This window comes from Anomaloglossus baeobatrachus, chromosome 1 (genome assembly GCF_048569485.1).
Source record: "Anomaloglossus baeobatrachus isolate aAnoBae1 chromosome 1, aAnoBae1.hap1, whole genome shotgun sequence".
Classification (NCBI taxonomy): domain Eukaryota; kingdom Metazoa; phylum Chordata; class Amphibia; order Anura; family Aromobatidae; genus Anomaloglossus; species Anomaloglossus baeobatrachus.
The window spans coordinates 818,145,820-818,169,036 of NC_134353.1; the positions used below are offsets into that span (position 1 = coordinate 818,145,820).

Sequence of the window (23,217 nt, forward strand, 5' to 3'; positions counted from 1 at the left end):
CACCAAACCTCCTTTCCCCCACCATCCAAGGCCTTCCCTACCTGCGGAGGGACTGACACCTTGCTGCCCCCACACCATCTGCCCCGGTACTCTCATCGGCAGCGGCGGTACTCCCCTTACCGCAACCCGCAGGTGGCGTCATGAACATCTATCCCCGGAAAATACTCCCTTTACATTTGAGTGGCTGCAAGCCCCCGGGTCCGGAGACCCTCGAGCCACAGCAACCCCGGATCCGAGCAGTTCGACTGCTGCAGGGGCGGCACATATATATATATATATATATATATATATATATATATATAATCTACATACATACATCTACATATATATATATATCTACATACATATATAATTATATATATATAATTGCATGGTCTGTCTGTGTGAGAAGAAGCCTCATTATGTGTGTAAGTGGAATGATTCTTTGTGGTTTAATGTATCATGTGTTGTAATGGATGACATGCTCACTATTATGTTTGGTCCAGTGTTCGGTATTACCTATGCTTTAGTGATACCAATTGGGAATAAAGTATACTTACATCTTGAATATTGACTGTACACTTTAAAGAAAACCAGGTATAAGACAGAGCAAGTAGCTGGAAGGTAAAGATATGGTTACTGAGAAGATTAACATCCTGATCCTGATGATGAATCTGTAGTTTGGGAAGGGGCCAAGAAGAGTAAATGACCCCCCCCCTTGAAAAGCCTCTTTGTTTAAACTGTTCAGAACAGTTCATGGCAATACCATCAAGCTTTTATGTAGGGAGAGAAAAATAGGAGTCAAATATAAACTTATTTCTCTCACCCACAAAGCTCTCCCCAGTTCTGCACCATCATATATCTTCTCCCTCTTCTCTGGCTATCACCCTACCTGTGGCCTCCATTACGCTAATGACCTAAGTCTAATATCCTCAATAAGCCGAACCTCCCACTCCCGTCTCCAAGACTTCTTGTGAGCTGCACAAATTTTCTGGAATGCACTACCCAGGACAATTCAATTAATTTCTAATACCCACAGTTTTAAATGTGGCCTAAAAATGCCTTTTTCACTGGCCTATCACCTTACCTCACATTTAACTATGCCTGTTTTGCTCTTACAAAATTTTCCTTCAAATCTGTTCTCTCATAGCATTTGCTTCCAAGCACTTATTAGCACTCGGTACCTGTATTTGTGCACATATTGGCTGGTGACTGGTTCTTACTGCAGTTTTTGAATACCTTATTTATTATATTGATGGCTGGACTATACATGGCAAGCACTTTTTTACCATTTACCTTTTCTGTCTCCCCTAGTTCTTCACTTCTTTTGGGATCTGTTGAATTATGTGTTAAGGCCGCTTTATACGCTATGACATCGCTAAAGCGATGTCGTTGGGGTCACGGAATTTGTGACGCACATCCGGTCGCATTAGCGATGTCGTTGCGTGTGACACCTATGAGCGATTTTGAATCGTCGCAAAAACGTTCAAAATTGCTAATCGGTGACATACCCCCCTATTCCCAATTATTGTTGCAGCTGCAGGTACGATGTTGTTCATCATTCCTGCGGCAGCACACATCGCTATGTGTGACACCGCAGGAACGAGGAACCTCACCTTACCTGCGGCCGCCGGCAATGAGGAAGGAAGAAGGTGGGAGGAATGTTACGTCCCGCTCATCTCCGCCCCTCCACTTCTATTGGGCGGCCGTTTAGTGACATCGTGGTAACGCCAAACGCACCTCCCCCTTGAAGGAGGGATTGCCACATATCGGCCGTACGACGGGGGTGGTTGCTTTCTCGCTCGACATCGCTAGCAATTGCTAGCGATGTCGCAGCGTGTAAAGCGGCCCTTACTCTGTAATGTCTTTATTCTTAGTATAAGTACTCACTAAAAATTCAAAATTCCACCTGTGAAAATTATATAACACATAAACATAATCCCAGGACCATGGGACAGCTCCAAAATATCCGCCCAGAGGAACAAAACAATTATTCCATAAATAATCTCAATAATAATCCTGCCAAGGTATAATGTCTAAATGACCCTTACTCTCTCTTTCCTCTACCTGCCAATGGAGATGCAACATAAAGTCACAGTACACCCTAAATGTGATGAGGTGCCCCCATTCCTCGGCGGCTTTCCCTCCTACGATATCCCTAGTCTCCCTCGTGATCAAATGAGGTCTAGAGGTTATACCCTTAATAGTCAGGAAAGATAGGGAAAATAAACTTATCTGAGAGATATTTGAGTCAGAAATAATCCCTTAGCAGTCCTTTTTTCATAATGTAAAGGTGTCCGGGCTTTCCATGGTCCTCAACCCAATAACATAGATTCACACAGTCTCAACGCGTTTCTCCCCATACAATTAGTTAGGGTTCATCAGGAGACAATGAAAAATGACTGGCCCAATCGCCTGTGGAACAAACAAATATCAAAAACCCCAAATCCAAACCATAATGTAGAGAGTCTTGAGATATAGAGCAGACATACCTAATAGCTGTTAAGGGGGCTACTCATTCAGCAGCACACACCTCTCCATGTGGATGTATATAATGGACATCTTGCCCTGTGGCTAGCTCTCCTTAAATACTCCCATACAGGGGCTGTCTTACTAGGTAATTGCCTCCAGGAACGCCCGGTTGCCTGGGAAACCCCGGATGTATAATACACGTGCACTCACCGTTCAGATAAGACCGGAACCCATGCCGGAAATAAACAATCCCACATGACCCATCCGGGTCATATGACCCCACAGGCTGCGTCACCGGGTCGTCACAGATTCCTCATGACAAGCATGAAGAACCCGGAAGTGACGTACGGTCCGGAACGTCCCATATCCCAGCTCATGTTACCCACGTGGGCGTCGCCACGAGATCACCTGACGGCGTGAGCCGTCCCCCTCACCTCCTACATACATCCCCGCGTCCCTTAACCCCACACAGGGTTACAATACTGATCAAATTCAAAATCTAAACTGAACCATAGCATTTAGATACTGTACAGGAGGAGACTGATATAAATAAATAGCGATTCTTTATCCCAATACAGAAATCGCTATTCAGGAGGAACCGGAAATCACACCGGAAGTAAACAAACCCACATGCTCCACCCGGGTCACATGACCATACAAGCTATGATCCCAAACACTGTATATTCCAATTGGTGTTTCGGAGCGGTGTGGGGTAGGGAGGCTGGTGAGGGGAGGGGGGAGGGGTTTTTTTTTGGGGGGGGGAGGAAAAAGGGGGCGAATAGAAGGAGCCAATGAGATCAAAGGTAACTAATACAAAAAATGCTGGAGGCCATGAAGATGTTTCCAATAAGGTTGGTTCCAATATACCAACTAGACAAACTACATAGATTCAGAAGATGGGGTAATTATGGATAAAGAATTAAATAGATTCAAAATATCATAAGATGGTGAAAAATAGTTTCACTCATCCAGACATGGCTTATTCCTTTACGGAAAAATATTAGCCTGACAGGTATAGATCAAAGCTTGTTTTGATGTAGTCCAGGGTGTTTTCCTTTTCGGGACAGATGCCTCTTATAAGAAACAGCCAAACATCAGCTGTTCATTCAAACCTTTTGGGTGTACACAGTCAAAGCGATATATCCACTTTATTCCAGTTACCTTTTCTAGTTGGCTCCGGGACGACTTCAATGATTTTAAAACTAATGGAGTTCAAATCTCCACCGTGTACCTGTCTGACATGTCGTGAGATCGAGGTATCTCTCTCATTTCGTACATCACCCAGATGTTCCCCGATCCGCTTTCTTAGTTCTCTTTTCGTTTTCCCAATGTAGTCCAAGGGGCAGGTGCATTTTGCCACATAGATAACCCCTTGTCACGCTCCCCGGGTCCCCTGCGCTGTACCCGGCTCACCTGTCACGCGTCCCGGCTCCCCTGCCTCGCTTCCCGGTTCCTTGGTCCGGTCACCGCCGCTCCCCGCTCTCCAGCATCCATTGCCAGCCCGTCCCCGGCGTCCTGGTCCCCGCTCCCGGCGCCCGTCGGCTTCTCAGCCCCAGCCCATCCCTGCTGCTTCCTCCTCGCAGCTTCCTGCCCTGGCTTCTGGCACTCGGGCCGCGCGCATGCGCATTAGGGCGCGCGCGCGGTCATTGACCCTTTCTTAAAGGGCCAGCGTCCATTAACAGGAAATGATGCAAACAGGTACAGGGTATAAAGGGGTTTAATGTCCAAGGGGGCGGGGCCTGATCTTCGTGTTTCCCAAGCTAGGAGTCAGGTCTCCTGGTGTCTATATGATATACTCACCTATCTCTCTTGTAGAGCGGTGCCTGCCTCGCCATCCGGTCCTGCCGAATCCCAAACCCCGAACGCTGTCCAATTTGCCATCCTGACAGTCCGTACCATCTCGGATCCCTGCGGTGACCCGTCATCTCGCTCCGAAGGTTCCGGACCCCGCCTGACATCTTCTCGGCTTCCGAACCTGAGCTACGTCACCCGGACTACCTACAGTGACTCCGTGGTCCCAGGGACTTCTCCGTTAAACTCATATGCACGGACTGTTCTGCTGCCTATAGTGCTCCAGCTACCGGACCCCTTACCACCATCTAGGAGTTCGGCCCAGTGGATCCACCTCCTGGGTCTGCCCGTCCACCTGGCCCTGACACCCCTTCGGTACTACAATTGACAAAATCCCGAATCTCATATTCACGGTGCGTACATGCCGACACTACCTGCTTCCCCGGTGAAATCCATTTGCAGAACTTGCAACGTCCGCATCTATAAACTCCATTTACCTTCCTGTCTAGCCATGTCCCTTCTCTTTGGGGAGCCTGGTACAAACTGTGTACTAACCTGTCTTTTAGGTAATCATGGGCCGTACCCCAATGAAATCCTTCAGGTTTGGGTCCGCCCTCAAAATTCCCCAGTGTTTTTCCAAGATCGTATAAACCTCCCGATTATGATTGTCAAAGGTACCAATCACCCTTGTGATATTCTCAAGTTCTTCCTTTTGTTTAGCTACTAATAATTCTTCCCTATCTCTCAATACAGCATGTTTATACGCTTTTTTTAGGGGACCAGCCGGATACCCCCTCTCTGTGAATCTCTGACAAAGATCTCCCGCTTGTCTGTGGAAGGCTTCACTTGTGGAACAATTACGCTTCAGTCTTAGATATTGGCCTCTCGGTATCCCTCTTTTTAACGGTTCAGGATGGTGACACGTCCAGTGTAGAAAACTGTTGGTCGCAGTCTTTTTTCTGAAGACCTGGGTTTCTATCTGCTCCTCAGTTCCCCTCATCAGAAGGACATCTAGAAAGGCCATTTTGTCAAAGCCTATATCATAGGTAAATGACAGACCAATATCGTTCCTATTCAAATACTTCACAAAATCTTGGAAGGAACCGACTGTCCCGGTCCACAGGACCAGGACGTCATCAATATAACGGCCCCAGTAGGTAATATGTTTAACCCATTCCGAGTGCGGTTCCTGGAACACCATGGTATCCTACCACCAGCCCAGGTAAAGATTGGCATACGATGGGGCACAAGAGCACCCCATCGCAGTACCCCTGAGCTGGTGGTAATACCTCCCATTAAAGATGAAAAAATTATGGGTCAGAATGTGTTCCATCAGTTTTAAAGTGAACCTACTGTGTTTCTCGTAATGGGTACCTCTACTGTCCAGGAAGTACTTTACTGCCTTCAAACCTAAATCGTGCGGGATAGAGCTGTATAGAGCCTCTACATCTATTGAGGCAAAAATGGTTTCTTTATTAATCATCACTCCATTGATCCTTTTCAAGAGGTCACTCGTATCACGGAGATAGGACGACAGAGAAACCACGAATGGTCTGAGAATGGAGTCCAGGTATACACCAACGTTCTGAGTAAGGGAATTGATCCCTACTACAATGGGTCTCCCTTTTAAGGGAGAAGTCCCCTTGTGAACTTTAGGTAATGTATAGAACGTTGGTGTAACCTGAAACCTCTCGTACATAAAATCAAATTAATTTTGTGAGATAAGGCGATCTCCAAGTCCCTCGGACAAAATATCAGCCAATACTTTGCTGAATCCTATAGTCGGGTCTCGTTCTAGGGTCGCATAGCCGCCATGATCACGTAAGATAGAATAACACATTTTTTGGTAAACGTTGTGATTCATGACGACTATGTTCCCTCCTTTGTCTGAAGGCTTGAAGATCAACTCCTTTCTATTAGCAAGTATTGACAAAGCATCCATTTCGGGTTTTTTCATATTGGGGGGAAAAACAGTTCTCACATCAGACAATGCTTTCAAATCTTCAGCAACCACTTTAAGAAAAATGTCCACACTGTCCAAGTCCCCTCTGGGAGGCTGTTTTTCAATCTTTCTTTTGAGGGTGGTAAAAGGTCCCTGTCCTGGTTGTCTGAGACACTCATTATCCAAATCTATCAGATTTTCAAATGTTTCCCTATCTTCTGGGGTAATACCCAAAAGGTTGTATTTAGATGATTCAGTTGTTTTAAAAAAAATTTTCCACTTTAATTTCCTACCAAATAGAGCCAGGTCCTTGGTCCAGGTAAATGGTTCAAAGCGCTCAGTGGGTACGAAGGACAAACCCCTGCTTAGGATGCTTAAGTCCAAAGCAGTCAAAGTCTGTCCAGATAGATTGATAATATGATTGTCTACTTCCTGTCTCTCCTGTTCGGGTTGGAAAACTGTTCCCGGGGTCTTAGATCGTATGGTAGGGTCTTTCCCTCTAAAAAAGAGGGCGGACCACCCGACGTAGAGGGCCCAGAAGAAGAAACAGAGGCCAAAGGTGGTACTATAGATCCCACTCCTTGCCATCTATTTCTATTACGCCTCTGTCTTCTTCCTCGGGAAAAATTCCTAAAATCACCTGGTGCCCCCTTATATCTTTCTGAATCCGATGACTCTAGATCGGAGGAGGATGGGTCAACGCGTGGCCCAGTTCCCTCTGTCAGGAACCTATAAGCAGTTTTTTCTTTAAATTCACCAAGATCCTTGACGAAGTTATTGTGTTTCCTACTTTTTAAGGTATTATGAAATTTTTCCACGGAGCTTTGTAAAAACCTCTCTCTCCTTTCAAAGTCAGGGTCAGTTTTATGTTTCAAAACCGCCTCTCTTTTTTCGGCTAACTTCGTGGAGGTCTTTGTCAAGGTCAACTTCTCCTCCGTGAGTAATAATTGCAAAACCGTATGGATGTCGCTTTTGATTCACTTTCCCACTTTTCAAGTAGGCCTGCACTTCTTGATCGCAGGGCTGGGGCCACGGTGATCCGCAAACCTTTTGGTACAATCCCTTGTTTGATGTAATTCTCAAGGGATTGTACCTCCCACCATGATTTGATATTTTCCCGATAACAGCTATAAAGCTCATTAAATAGTTGTTTCAAATTGATAGCTCCCCCCGAATATGTAACATCTGTCCTATCCGAAAACACCCTATCCACATCCGATAGCCAAGTATTAGTATTAAGAGGTTCAGATAAGAAACCCGCCATCAGTTATAATCAGCTTACTTTAACACTTAGAAACCTATTGCAAAGGTAGTAAATCAAATGTAGACCCAGAATGCTACCTCAAATTAAATAGTATAAAAACAGTTTTTATTGAAATTCATTAAAAATTCAAAATTCCACCTGTGAAAATTATATAACACATAAACATAATCCCAGGACCATGGGACAGCTCCAAAATATCCGCCCAGAGGAACAAAACAATTATTCCATAAATAATCTCAATAATAATCCTGCCAAGGTATAATGTCTAAATGACCCTTACTCTCCCTTTCCTCTACCTGCCAATGGAGATGCAACATAAAGTCACAGTAAACCCTAAATGTGATGAGGTGCCCCCATTCCTCGGTGGCTTTCCCTCCTAGGATATCCCTAGTCTCCCTCGTGATCAAATGAGGTCTAGAGGTTATACCCTTAATATTCAGGAAAGATAGGGAAAATAAACTTATCTGAGAGATATTTGAGTCAGAAATAATCCCTTAGCAGTCCTTTTTTCATAATGTAAAGGCGTCCGGGCTTTCCATGGTCCTCAACCCAATAACATAGATTCACACAGTCTCAACGCGTTTCTCCCCATACAATTAGTTAGGGTTCATCAGGAGACAATGAAAAATGACTGGCCCAATCGCCTGTGGAACAAACAAATATCAGAAACCCCAAATCCAAACCATAATGTAGAGAGTCTTGAGATATAGAGCAGACATACCTAATAGCTGTTAAGGGGGCTACTCATTCAGCAGCACACACCTCTCCATGTGGATGTGTAACTCCTGTTACAAAGGGAAAGCAAGTGGATGTATCGCTTTGACTGTGTACACCCAAAAGGTTTGAATGAACAGCTGACGTTTGGCTGTTTCTTATAAGAGGCATCTGTCCCGAAAAGGAAAACACCCTGGACTACATCAAAACAAGCTTTGATCTATACCCGTCAGGCTAATATTTTTCCGTAAAGGAATAAGCCGTGTCTGGATGAGTGAAACTATTTTTCACCATCTTATGATATTTTGAATCTATTTAATTCTTTATCCATAATTACCCCATCTTCTGAATCTATGTAGTTTGTCTAGTTGGTATATTGGAACCAACCTTATTGGAAACATCTTCATGGCCTCCAGCATTTTTTGTATTAGCTACCTTTGATCTCATTGGCTCCTTCTATTCGCCCCCTGTTTCCTTTCCCCCCCCCCCCCAAAAAAAAAAACCCCTCCCCCCTCCCTACCCCACACCGCTCCGAAACACCAATTGGAATATACAGTGTTTGGGATCATAGCTTGTATGGTCATGTGACCCGGGTGGAGCATGTGGGTTTGTTTACTTCCGGCATGATTTCCGGTTCCTTCTGAATTGTGATTTCTGTATTGGGATAAATAATCGCTATTTATTTATATCAGTCTCCTCCTGTACAGTATCTAAATGCTATGGTTCAGTTTAGATTTTGAAATTGATCAGTATTGTAACCCTGTGTGGGGTTAAGGGAGGCGGGGATGTATGTAGGAGGTGAGGGGGACGGCTCACGCCGTCAGGTGATCTCGTGGCGACGCCCACGTGGGTAACATGAGCTGGGATATGGGACGTTCCGGACCGTACGTCACTTCCGGGTTCTTCATGCTTGTCATGAGGAATCTGTGACGACCTGGTGACGCAGCCTGTGGGGTCACATGAACCAGATGGGTCATGTGGGATTGTTTATTTCCGGCATGGGTTCCGGTCTTATCTGAACGGTGAGTGCACGTGTATTATACATCCGGGGTTTCCCAGGCAACGGGGCGTTCCTGGAGGCAATTACCTAGTAAGACAGCCCCTGTATGGGAGTATTTAAGGAGAGCTAGCCACAGGGCAAGACGTCCATTATATACATCCACATGGAGAGGTGTGTGCTGCTGAATGAGTAGCCCCCTTAACAGCTATTAGGTATGTCTGCTCTATATCTCAAGACTCTCTACATTAGGGTTGGGATTTGGGGTTTCTGATATTTGTTTGTTCCACAGGCGATTGGGCCAGTCACTTTTCATTGTCTCCTGATCAACCCTAACTAATTGTATGGGGAGAAACGTGTTGAGACTGTGTGAATCTATGTTATTGGGTTGAGGACCATGGAAAGCCCGGACGCCTTTACATTATGCAAAAAGGACTGCTAAGGGATTATTTCTGACTCAAATATCTCTCAGATAAGTTTATTTTCCCTATCTTTCCTGAATATTAAGGGTATAACCTCTAGACCTCATTTGATCACGAGGGAGACTAGGGATATCCTAGGAGGGAAAGCCACCGAGGAATGGGGGCACCTCATCACATTTAGGGTGTACTGTGACTTTATGTTGCATCTCCATTGGCAGGTAGAGGAAAGAGAGAGTAAGGGTCATTTAGACATTATACCTTGGCAGGATTATTATTGAGATTATTTATGGAATAATTGTTTTGTTCCTCTGGGCGGATATTTTGGAGCTGTCCCATGGTCCTGGGATTATGTTTATGTGTTATATAATTTTCACAGGTGGAATTTTGAATTTTTAATGAATTTCAATAAAAACTGTTTTTATACTGTTTAATTTGAGGTAGCATTCTGGGTCTACATTTGATTTACTACCTTTGCAATAGGTTTCTAAGTGTTAATATAAGTACTCACTCTCTAAATTGTAAACTGATGCGGAATATATTGGCACTTAACAAAAAATTTTTTTATTTTTTGTATTAAATATGTATCTTAAAATGGGGTAATCAGAGAATGAGTATAGGTTGATGTCAATACATGTCTGTGTTCAAATGGTTAAAAATAACAAACCAAAATGTCACCGGACATAGGTATCAAAATTCTAAAATTCTCAGTGCACAGAGTACAGGTAGGCGGGTCTGACTCTATCTAGGTCCCTTCTTCCTTTGTGCTACCTTACAGTGGAGTTCGGCACCCTAGGTTCGATATGATGCCCTGCTCACCATCGGCTGTCTCTACAGCTGCCGTAAAATGCTCTCAAAGATAAAGCTAGAAAAAGTGCTTGTGTCTAATAAAAGTGATAAAGTTGGATCATATAATCTTAGCAAGAAATCCGACTATTTAGGACATCTAGACCTGTGGGATAGCCCCATATAATACTCATCACTAATCCATGCCTCAACATTTTTCACTACTTGGTTCCTCAGGGGGCTGATGACAGGAGATAGTTTCAAATCTGCAGCATGTAAATCTTTTCAGTGTTTAGCAGTGTTTTTCACCCATTCAAACATTTGGGAAAAAAGCGCATTAAAAAATGTGTTTTCCACATTTTTGGTATAGAAATGTCTGTTACAAATACATTAGTCAAAAATAGCAGTTGCACGCAAGTAAAGGGAAGGATAAAAAAACAAGAATGTAGGTGGTGAATACTGGAATGTGAATATGCATTACTGCTAAGAACACATGAAAAAATTTCTTTGAAAAATATGAGTTACTTAGCAAATAAAGGTGGCTAAATTTACTTGTGCCCAGTTACCAACGTCAAGGTGCAACTCTCATCTGGGTCCTACTCTAAATGCTATGCCTCTCTTGTCCAAACTAAACTAATATATGGGCTAGAATACAACCTGCAAAAGGAAAATTAAAAATACCTGAAATAACTGTGAGAAGTGCGCAGACAAAGGACACATGACTATTAAAGCCCATTTAATAGTTCAGTTTGGACAAGAGAGGCATAATATTTAGAGTAGGACTCAGTTGAGAGTTGCACCTTGACGTTGGTACTGGGCACAAGTAAATTTGGCCACTTTTATATTTTTCAAAGATATTTTTTCATGTTTTCTTAGTAGTAATGCATATTTACATTCCAATATTCACAATCAACATTCTTGTTTTTTCTCCTTCCCTTTACTTGAGTGCAACTGCTATTTTTGTATATTGTATGTCATGTTCAGTATGCACCAGTTCAGACTATGAGATTAGGGAGTTCTGGCAATATTTCTAGTTTATATTATGGAGTCATGTTCTTTGTCTGCGCACTCCTCCCAGTTATTTCAGGTGTTTTTAATTTTCCTTTTGCAGGTTCTATTCTAGCCCATATAATAGCTCAGTTTAGACAAGAAAGGCATAACAACTAGAGTAGGACCCAAATGAGAGTTAAGCGGGCTTTACACGCTGCGACATCGCTAGCATCGGCTAGCAATGTTGAGCGCGTTAGCACCCGCCCCCGTCGTACGTACGATTTTGTGTGATCGCTGCCGTAGCAAACATTATCACTACGGCAGCGTCACGCGCACATAACTGCCCTGCGACGTCGCTCTAGCCGGCGACCTGCCTCCTTTCTAAGTGGGCGGTTCGTTCAGCGTCACAGCGACGTCACAGCAGTGTCACTGAACCACCGCCGAATAGAAAAGGAGGGGAGGAGATGAGCGGCCAGAACATGCCGCCCACCTTCTTCCTTCTTGTCACATGCCATTATTTCTTGGCAAGATGAAAGCAGAGAAAGGCAAGCCTGCATGTACAGGAATTCCATCGACTCAAGGCAATCAATGTAGTTACTGTTAACATGAAATGAATAATACCTAACCCACACATCCTGGTTCAACCCTCTTTCTTACAATCTGACTATGTTAAACATTACTTCCTTTAGGTCTAACAAAGGAAAAAAAACAAGGTTGTTTAGAATTCTAAAACAGACAGGTCCATTCATTACTTGTCAATTTTGAGTAGAGGGTATCCATACTGGTTTGAAAGAAGACATGAGTGTGTTAACCCCTTCACGACCTTTGACGGATGTATCCGTCATGGTGCCCTGGTACTTAAAGACCCATGACGGATATATCCGTCATGGCAAAATTGCGGCCCCGGAGCCCCGGTGACTGCGATCGGTTTTAAAAAACTGTGGATTCGGGAAGGAGAGGACCTGTACCTGACCTCAGGAGGGGTGGTGTCTCCTCCCCGGACCTACGGAGGCTGTGATTGGCTGACGAACGCATCTCAGCCAATCACAGCCAGTGTAATGTTTCAGCCACTGAAAATGGCTAAAACATTGAAATCCAGCTATGATTAGTGCAGTTATAGCACTGATCATTGGCTGGAGCCAGGTGCCCTTTGATGCACCCTCCCCCAGCTCTGATTGGAGAGATCGGCCTTGTGACCAATCTCTCCAATCACCCTGTATCTGGGCCGGTGATCTGTAGGTGATCGCTTTCCTCAGATTCTCCGTCCGTGGAAGCTGAGGAGAATGATCCCTGCGGGTGCCCATCTGTAAGTCACTGACCCCGATCCACCTCTGTCCCCGCTCATCGGCCGCTGCAGCCACTGCCCCAGATCATCCGCCGCCCTCCATCTGCTTGCGCCCCTGCACCTCCATCTGCGGTGCCCCTGCACCTCCATCTACAGCGCCCCTGCACCTCCATCTGCTGCGCCCCTGCACCTCCATTTGCTGCGCCTCTGCACCTCCATCTGCTGTGCCCCTGCACCTCCATCTGCGGCACCCCTGCACCTCCATCTGTGTCGCCCCTGCATCGCCGCTGCTCTGCTCCTTCTGCCGCCCCCTTGCATAGCCACTGACCCCCTGCATCAGCCAGTGCCCCCCTGCATCTGCCACTTCCCCCCTGCATCAGCCACTGCCCCCCTGCATCAGTCACTATGCCCCTGCATCTGCCACTTCCCCCCCTGCATCTGCCGGCGCCCTCACCCATCAGCCACTGCCCCCCTGCATCTGCCGCCGCCCTCCCCATCAGCCACTGCCCCCCAGCATCTGCTGCTGCCCTCCCCCATCAGCCACTGCCCCCCTGCATCTGCCACTGCCCTCCCCCATCATCCACTGCCCCATGCATCTGCCACCACCCTCCCCCATCAGCTGCTGCGCCCCTGCATCTGCCACCGCACTCCCTCATCAGCCGCTGCCCTCTGCATCTGCCACCGCCCTCCCCCATCAGCTGCTGCGCCCCTGCATCTGCCACCGCATTCCCCCATCAGCCGCTGCGCCCCTCCCCGATCTGCTGCTCGCACTCTCCCATCCTCTTCATCTGCTGCCCCCTCTCCCACCTCTCCCCCTCTCAGATCTGCTGCCTCCTCCATCTGCTGTGATCCTGCTGCCTAGATCCATCCTGTATGGTAGCTATCCTCAATCTCACCTCCCAGTCCCCTTCCACACACGCCCATCCTCCGCCGCTCCTGTATTCTTTGCGCCCTCTTCCATCCTCCACTGCTCCTCCATCCGTCGCGCCCTCTCCCATCATCCGCCGCTCCTCCATCCGCCGCGTACTCTCCCATCCTCCGCCGCTCCTCCATCCGCCGCTTCCTCTCCATCTTTTTTTTCTAACCAACCTAGTCCCCCCCTTTTTGCAGCACATCCGTGTGTGCGTCCTGATTTTTTTTCTGTAAACTAAGAAAGAAATACAAATAAACTTAGTTTAGGGCCAGTAAAATGATACTGTAGTAATCATCAACTACAGTATATTTTACTGAATATTGTAAGGGTCAGCCCAGTGGCACACGTGAGAGCAATGCACGAGTCTCACATCCCATCATCCAGCCAAAATGGGGTCACATGTGGGGGAGCTCCATTGTTTAGGCACCTCAGGGGGTTTCCAAACGCAACATGGCATCCGCTAATAATTCCAACCAATTTTACTATGAAATGGCACTCATTCTCTTCTGAGCCCTGCCGTGTGCCCAAACAATTACTTTCCACCACATATAAGGTATCTGTGTACTCAAGAGAAATTGTACAATACATTTTATGGTGCATTTTTTCCTGATACCCTTGTGGAAAAAAAAGCTACCTGGTTGAAATAACAATTTCGTGGTAAAAAAAAAAAAAAAAAAATTCACGGCTGAACATTCTAAACTTTTGTGAAGCCTCCAGGGGTTCAAAGTGTTCCGTAAACATCTAGATAAATTCCATGAGGGGTCTAGTTTCCAAAATGGGGTCACTTGTGGGGGAACTCCATTGTTTAGGCACCTCAGGGGGTCTCCAAACACAACATGGCATCCGCTAACTATTCCAGCCAATTTTGCATTTGAAAAGTCAAATGACGCTCCTTGCCTTCCGAAAGCACCCTTTGCTATACCAACGCACCCAGACCTATAAAGGTTTATTCCTATTATGTAATGCCAAAGACAATAATTCTTTTTTAGAATTTATTTAAAAGAAGTAACCAAAAGATTGCATAGGGAAATCCCCTATTGTGATAAAGAAATATGAAGCAAAAGGATAATACATTTTACTTAAAAAAAATCAACTTATATATAGGACCTAGATATATTTTATTATTCATAACGCTAAATTTTCTGCAAAGTCGTAACTCATTGACCCTTTTTAAACCCGGTTTATGATAAGGTTTAAAATGTAATTTCCCTTCAGTATCTGGAATACTGTACGTACACAGACACGCACATACTCCTAATCTAAGGCTAATTTGATAGGGAGCCAATTAACCTAACCATGATCTGTAGAGTGTGGCAGGAAACCTAAGTAAACACAGGGAGACATGCAAACTCCATGCAGATGTTCTCTTTATCCGTATAACTGTAGTGATGTAAGATCTCATGCACAAAATCGTATTGTGGCTACCTAGTTGTGGGAGTCATCATGCAACACTGATTGACTTCTATGGTTCCCTATTGTACCTCTGTATCTCTCAGATCTCATATGGAGGTATACCGGCATTAGTGTAAATCCAACAGGAAAAATAAAATGCCATTGTGGAGATATTTTAATGTTAAAAATATGGAAAACCTATGAACATTGAGGCTGTAGTGAGACATACAGATTGCAAGTGACTATAACTTGAAATATAGTCCAGATATACTTCAGTTCTTTGTATAAAAATCCAAACTTCTGTATTATAAAGCCATAAACCATAATTTACAGACAGGCAGACATCTTAGCGGTAGGGTGGGAATTATACAAATTTAGAACCATGACAGTTAAAAATGCATAAATTATCCCGCCTAACGCTAAGAAGTCTGCTTGTCTGTAAATTATGATTTTATGCATTTATATAATAAAGAATAAGAGATTTGACAATAAGTCAGTTCACCATTCCTCCCTTTTAAAATTGCTCCTTGACCCGCATGGATAAGACTTGATCCAGAGTATATATCAAAATGGAGGAGAGGGAAGAAAGGCATAAGCCATAACGCGTTGACTTTTAGGGGTGCTTTTTGTACACATTTTTTTATATTTTCTGTTTGATATTGTTTTTACTTTGGACACATTTTTTTTACGTCGTTACCACTGACCTTCCCATTGTCGGATTTCTTCCCCCCCCTCACCCGTATATATTAAAGAGGTTTTTTAACAAAAGTGGTGTCGCACATCTGGACTATGTTTTAGGTTAGAGCCACATAATCCGTGTGTCTCTACAGTTTGTCAGTGTACACTGCTCTGTCATATGTATGAGGCTACCACTCCATGGATCCATATATAGTTGAGATTTTTTTGCCCCTTTTTTGTAAAAAAACCCCAACTGATCAGATCCTTTTGTAATTGGAAAAAGACATCAGACTCCTCAAACTAATATTTTTCATTTCAAAGTCAAGTCAGTGTGGTATGGCGCTGTATATGATTTATATTGATGACCATTATTTGAAAGTAATCTTAATGTGATTATACCTTGCATGAATTTAAAAATAGCAAATTTATGCTCTGTCCTTAAGGCCGCTTTACACGCGTTGGGGTCACGGAATTTGTGACGCATATCCGGCTGCGTTAGCGATGTCGTTGCGTGTGACAGCTATGAGCGATTTTGAATCGTCGCAAAAATGTTCAAAATCGCTAATTGGTGACATGCCCCCCTATTCCCAATTATCGTTGCAGCTGCAGGTACGATGTTGTTCGTCGTTCCTGCGGCAGCACACATCGCTATGTGTGACACCACAGGAACGAGGAACCTCACCTTACCTGCGGCCACCGGCAATGAGGAAGGAAGGAGATGGGCGGAATGTTACGTCCCGCTCATCTCCGCCCCTCCGCTTCTATTGGGTGGCCGCTTAGTGACGTTGCTGTGACGCCGAACGAACCGCCCCCTTAGAAAGAAGGCGGCTCGCCGGTCACAGTGACGTCGCTAAGCAGGTAAGTAGTGTGACGGGTCCGCGCGATTTTGTGCGCCACGGGCAGCGATTTGCGATGGGGGCAGGTACGCATGCTAGCGATCTCGCTAGCGAGATTGCAGCATGTAAAGCGGCCTTTAGAAACATTAGGTGTTTGGCTTAACTTAAGCTGTCAATCAAAAGGAAGTTGGTATGAGAGAAGAGTAATGAAGACAGCCGATACATTTAAGACAGGATTTAACATTTGCCTATTTTTTTCCCCTTTTTTTATCTTTTGTTTTTTGGTGTTTGCTACTAATTTTTGCACCAAATTTTTCAAAGTGGTGGACATGGTTTAAGATTTGTCAACAAAGTAGAAAATGGTATTTTAGTTTTTAGTGTCCATTATTTTTTAGCGCACATATCCAAAAATGGCTCAAAAATTGTGCCAAATTATCTTGCGTACATAAAATCACTCCAAGGAAGAACTGGAATATATTTGAAACAAATTGTGTGACTTTTCAATAAGTCATAAATGATAAATCAAGTGAAAATGTTTGGAAACCCTGAACTCTGGCCAAAGTGGTGAACTAAAAATAAAAACAGCTGAACACATGAAAGGATTTTTAAAAAGGTGTAAATGAAAGATAAATATGTGGGATATAATTACAAGATATGTTCCAGGATGGAGGATATTACTACTGGATAAGGGCTATTCTGGTGGTGGTCCCTGTCCAAAATTTGCATTAGAACAACACTGTAAATAATCATCTTGAAACCCTTCCACTTCACGACATGCGTCATACATGTATGACGCAAGTCGGAAGCAGGTATATGGAGCATGCTCATGGGGTGAGCTCACTCCATACTCAACAGATAAAAACTGTGTTTTACAGCCAGGACTTGTCTTTTATAATAGCAGGTGGCGCAAAGTGCCGCAGATGATTATTACTCTGTTTAGTGCCGCTGTCATACTCTGACAGTGGCATATAATGTGTGAATGGAGGTGCGTCATGCTATGCACCCATCGGCGCGCCCGAGATGTGATTTTTGGGATATGATGGATTTTTATGACAGCCGGGGTCAGTTGAAGACCTCCATGCTTTTCATTATGGAGCTCCCTTAAAAACGTAGCTGCCACTGGGCTTCAAGGGAGACCATGATATTTGCTGTATACAGCAATGTAATGGGATTGCTGTATATAGCACAAGTTAACACATGCATAGTCACTAAGAGATATAATAAATACAGTGAAAAGTAAAAATAAAAACAATACACGTGGTATCACCACATTCAGAAAAGTCTGATCTATCAAGATATAAAGATGACCCGATCGGTAAACACCGTACGTGGAATAAATTCAAAAACACCAAGTGATCATAACGTCATGTCTATCCCCAAATGGTATCAATAACAATTTTATCTCACCCCAGGAAAAACAAGCCATCGACCGAATAATGTCTCAGAAAATGGCGACATAACCCCCAAATTAATTTTTTTACGAACTTCTGAATTTTTCACCACTAAAATAAGAGAACTGGACATGTTTGGTATCCCCGTTATTGTAATAAAGAGGAGAATCATATCACCAGGTCATTTGTGTCACATAGGATACGCCATAAAAATAGTTAAAAAATAATGTCAGAATTGCCCTTTTTCAGAATTTCACCACATTTAGAATTTTTTTTCCCGTTTTCTAGTTTTTTATGTGGTAAAATGAATGGTGTCATTCTAAAGATCAACTCGTCCCACAAAAAAAAGCCCTCACATGTCTATGTGGAAAGGAAAGTAAAAATCCTGTCGCTCTGGGAAGAAGGGAAGGAAAAAACAAAAATGCAGAAACAGATATTGGCCGTGTTGTGAACCTGTGTCCTTATACATTTACTTTCTATACCAGTGATGGGAAAGCTATGACACACGTGTCAGAGGTGACGCGCCAAGACGTTTTTGCTGACACGCACGGCTTTGGCTTCACTGCCCTCACTAACAGAGGTAAGAGGGTGCCATTCATGCCACATTCTCAGTAGGAGAGTTGCCCCATCTTTGGATGCTAATGCTGTCAGGTATTGAAGCCAGAGCATCAAGCAGACCGTGTCAGCATCCAGAGGTAGGGCAACTCTCCTGCTAAGAGCGTGGCCCGAACGGCGCCATCTTACCTCCATTAATAAAGGCAGTGAAGCCAGAGCTCCTCACCCGCAGGCTTGCACCCCCCGTAAGCGGCAGACAGCTCCAGGTGGATAGGAGAGTCATATCAGGCATGTGTGATCCTTACACACTCTCCATTATCTTAAATCAGGTACCAATATCTCACCGTGCTGCCAGTGTAGCCACCACAGTTAACGCTCAGCAATAGTGGTCGAACAGAACACCACATCAAAGACAGTTAACTCTGCCAAGACCTCACTGTGCTACCACTGTACCCCACTGTACCTCCAAACGATTACCTGATATTTAGCACCCTGAAAAATGTAGCGATGGCTTTACTCACTATTTTTCCCTCTACATACTTTTATGAGACCTTATTCTCAGCGTTAAATAATAGTAAAACCAATAAAAGAAACTGACTGACAGCTGAAATTAGTAGTTCTTGCTTGGGCTTCAAGTGTCCGAAATACCAACCTTCTATTGAAGATTTAGCAAATGAAATTCAGCAGCAAAAAGTCACTAAGTAGGTAAGTTATTTCTTTGTTTTTGCTCTTACTAATTAATACAGTACATATATTAAATTTATAACTTTTTCTTATTAGCGCTACAAATATTACAAAATTTGGGATTTTGGACACACCACCTGGGTTATGCTTGTTTTTTTTTTTTACGAATTTTGACACACCAAACTCAAAAAGTTGTCCATCACTGTTCTATACTTACCAAAAATTAAAGAAGTTCATAGTTCATCTCTACGGGGGAACACTATTCTCCTTAAGGAGACTTTGCAAGCCAGTCTGGCTGCCAAGTAAGGGGACTTATAGCTGCCACGCCCCTCTAAGAAATATTCAAATTGTCTCTCCAGTAAAGGAGACAAACTCTAGCACAGCGCCACCTATTGGAAGTAGCGATCCTAAAAGTCACAAGTGGATTTTTAACAAAGGATTTTTAACAAAGGATTGTTAAAAATCCACTTGTGACTTTTAGGATCGCTACTTCCAATAGGTGGCGCTGTGCTAGAGTTTGTCTCCTTTACTGGAGAGACAATTTGAATAGTTCATCTCTAGTGATTTTTTCTCCTGACAAACAACCCTTCAGGGTCATGGACTATTTGGTTGGTAAGTAATAAAAAATCACTGTGCTCCCTCCAAACTTCCGAGAAGGCCCAATCATAATTAAGACCTCTCCAGTCTGGAGACCCAACTAAACTTTTCCCTTTGTCTTGCTTTCTGGAGAATAGGAACATTAGTGTAGTTGCGTCTGTAGGTTTAGGTTGTAAAGTTTTTTCCCATGGTTACATTTTGGGTAAATTTTCATTGTAACAAAATAAGAAAAAGAGTAATGCCTGCTTTACATGAGACGATCTATCGTGTGATAGATCGTCGGGGGTCACGGTTTTTGTGACGCACATCCGGCATCGCTTGCGACGTTGGGCTGTGTAACACCTCCTAGCGATGCAGTATCACTCACAAATCGTGAGACGTGTACTCTTCGCTAGGTTTCATAATATCGTTTATGAAACATGGCGCCGGTTGTTCATCATTTCCGTGGCATCACATGTTGCTCTGTGTGACACCACGGGAACGATGAACATCGCTTACTTGCATCCCGCGGCTCCCGCCGGCTATGTGGAAGGAAGGAGGTGGGCGGGATGTTTATATCCCGCTCATCTCCGCCCCTCCACCTCTATTGGACGGCCGCCGTGTGACGTCGCTGTGTCGCCGAACGTCCCTTCCACTCCAGGAAGTGGATGTTCACCGCCCACAGCGACGTCGCACGGGAGGTAAGTGCGCGTGACGGGGGCTTACGACTTTGTGCGCCATGGGCAATCAATTGCCCGTGACGCACAAACGACGGGGGTGGGTACGATCGCACGATCGATCGTACCGTGTAAAGCAGGCTTAAGTGTAAGATTATTCTTATGTGAACTCTGCCTCCATTATATTATCTTACGGCCTATACCAAAAATGTGTTTGTCTACCCTCACCGCCACTCGATTGTCAGTCTAACCCTAGCTTACCAGGTTTTGTTTTTTTTACCATTTTTTGTTTTTTTAGAAAGTTAACTTTCATGCTTGCTTTCTGCTTTAATGTGACACTCTTCCATATATACTTTTTGGCTTTCAAAAATTGAAGTTTGATCACTCATATATTTAGCAATTTACCCTGTAAGAATGATACATTTTAATATAAGTCAAACGTGTCAGTGCCCAGATATCATAGAGCTTATGTGTGTGACTCAGCGTAGTGACTCCGGCAAGCAGATGCCGGTAACAAGCACAGCCATATTGAATATGGAAAAATAACGTATGCTAGATACTTCTCCAGAAATTAATGTTAATGAAGACCACATATGTCTTGCGAGCTGCAGTCTCTCAGCTTGTAATTGCCTTCCTAACACAGCTGGAAAGATGGGTACGAGTATGTGTGATGCCACCTGATTGAACCCCTAGCACTATATATACTGAAAGATGCTGATTTACAGCTGGCAACCCGGGAGCCAGGTCACCAAATCCTTCCTTTCATCTGAAACCATCAGTATTAGATGGAAATGTCTAAATCCACATGATGAGGAAACATCACTATCTTATCCAGGAGGTTAAACATTGCACTTCAGCCTTACAATGGCTCCTACTTTCCTTCAATGCAATCATTATATGAAAGTGTATACCGTATATAATAGAGGACAGGTTTGGATTGACAAGCAGCTAACAATCTTATGCAGATCAGCCTTCCTGGGCTATGTTGGTTTCTTTACTTATACAGCGCGTGTGTTTGCTAATCTCACATGTCTGATACTAAATATAAAGAATCCTGGTAACGTAAGGATATCATTTGCTTTGTTTTGTTAATTAAAATATTGAGAAACATTGGCATGCAACATATTGTGCTACTATAAATGGGGCAAAGATGGTGGAAACGTAAGTGCTATATTTATGAATGAATGACGTCTTTTTTGGAAGGTTACAGACACCTGTTCTGCATTTAGATGGTGGCCAGCCCTGAAGATTGTAACCCTGTGAGGGTCCTCTACCCCTCTATGTCAGTCTGTTTACAGTATTTTATATATGGTTTATATACTGTATGTTATATGTATATAATGTGTGTAGCCTTTAACCCATGTACACCACCATGGAATTAATGGTGCTTTAACAATACTAATAAATAATAATAATTTTGAAGTTGAGGCATTTTAATGTAATAAGGCAACTGATCAAGAGATTGTAGCACAGGTATGAAGTGCCAAGCTGTGCCAGGCTATATAAGCAGCAAGTGACAATTCGAAGAATTTGGCAAACTAATAGCAGATGGTTAAGAGTCAGTATTGATATCGCCCCTGTACCCCAGGTTATATGTATTTTCACATCACGTATACATCAAAATTAAAGTCTTTTCATCTTATCGGACCACGTAATACATAGTCCAGTTCTGTTACTGATATTGTCCCCTCTACTACAGGTTATATGCATTTTCACAACATGTATACATCAACATTACAGTATTTTTGGCTTATCGGACCAAATAATTCATAGTCCAGTTCTGTTGCTGATATCAATCCCTCTACCTCAGGTTATATACATTTTTACAACACATATACAGTAAAATTAAAGTATTTTGTGTCTTACCGGACATAGCCCAGTTCTGTTGCTGATATTAATCCCTCTACCTCAGGTTATATACATTTTCACAACACATATACATCAACATTAAAGTATTTTTGGCTTACCGGACCAAGTAATTCATAGCCCAGTTCTGTTGCTAGTAACTCTGCTTCTTCTGGACCACCCGGGACCTCTACAGCCCATTCATTCACATATCGTCTCTCTATGCCAGACACAAGTAGTAAGCAGCATGACGATAAGATAGACACCACAGCAATGTACTTGTAAGGCCAGCATCCTCCTTCCATTGCAACACGTATCTGGGTAATATTCAGAAATGATTACTTCTCCCCCCCAAAAAAACAACCTGTATTAAATATAAAACCCTTTGCCTTCGCCTTGTTGCCTAGTGAGCAGATGTCAGGAGCAGGTTTCTCTTGTGGAGTCTATAGCTGGAAAAAAAAACAACACGAAGCTTTCTCCACATTCAATGGAAATGAGTATTTACACGTCAAAACTACGTCAAGCACACTTCCAGCGTCTTAAATCTATACGGTATTCCCAAGGGAGGAGAGATGCTAAAATAGAAAGCAGGGATTCACGTAGCTGCACTGCCCACGGAGAGATCCGTTCGTGTAATTAGACATGGAGACGCCCACAATGACTGAAAGAAACAGCAACATCACGCTGAAACAGGCGACAGATCAGCTGCTCCCACTGCTGAGAGTCAATATAACGCCTCACTGCCACAGTGACTGTGGATTATTGCAGGACTCCATGCTACATATGTTCCAATAACAGATAAATGCAAGACATGACTGCTGATTATCAAGCCAAGGACGTAAAATTCACTGCAACACTAATATACCTTCCCCAGATCCTCTGTATATGGTATATCGAGGGTTGTTATATATAGATGCAGACGTACATATATAGATCCACTGATTGTCATGTAACATTCTGTAAGACAATATCTTGTATATTCTGCATTGTATCTTCCCCATATTAAAATCTGCCATTTGTGGTGTTACATA

The 23,217-nt window shown here is 43.7% G+C and overlaps 1 protein-coding gene across 1 annotated transcript in view; it reads right to left on the reverse strand.

Moving 5' to 3' along the window:
- PCSK1 (proprotein convertase subtilisin/kexin type 1) overlaps positions 1–22,633 on the reverse strand; it is a 95,860-nt gene extending 73,227 nt beyond the window's left edge. The window contains exon 1 of the mRNA XM_075325079.1: positions 22,309–22,633. Coding sequence (XP_075181194.1) covers positions 22,309–22,491 — 183 coding nt within the window. The 5' untranslated portion in view covers positions 22,492–22,633. The remainder of the gene's footprint in view (positions 1–22,308) is intronic.
- Positions 22,634–23,217: the final 584 nt, after the last annotated feature.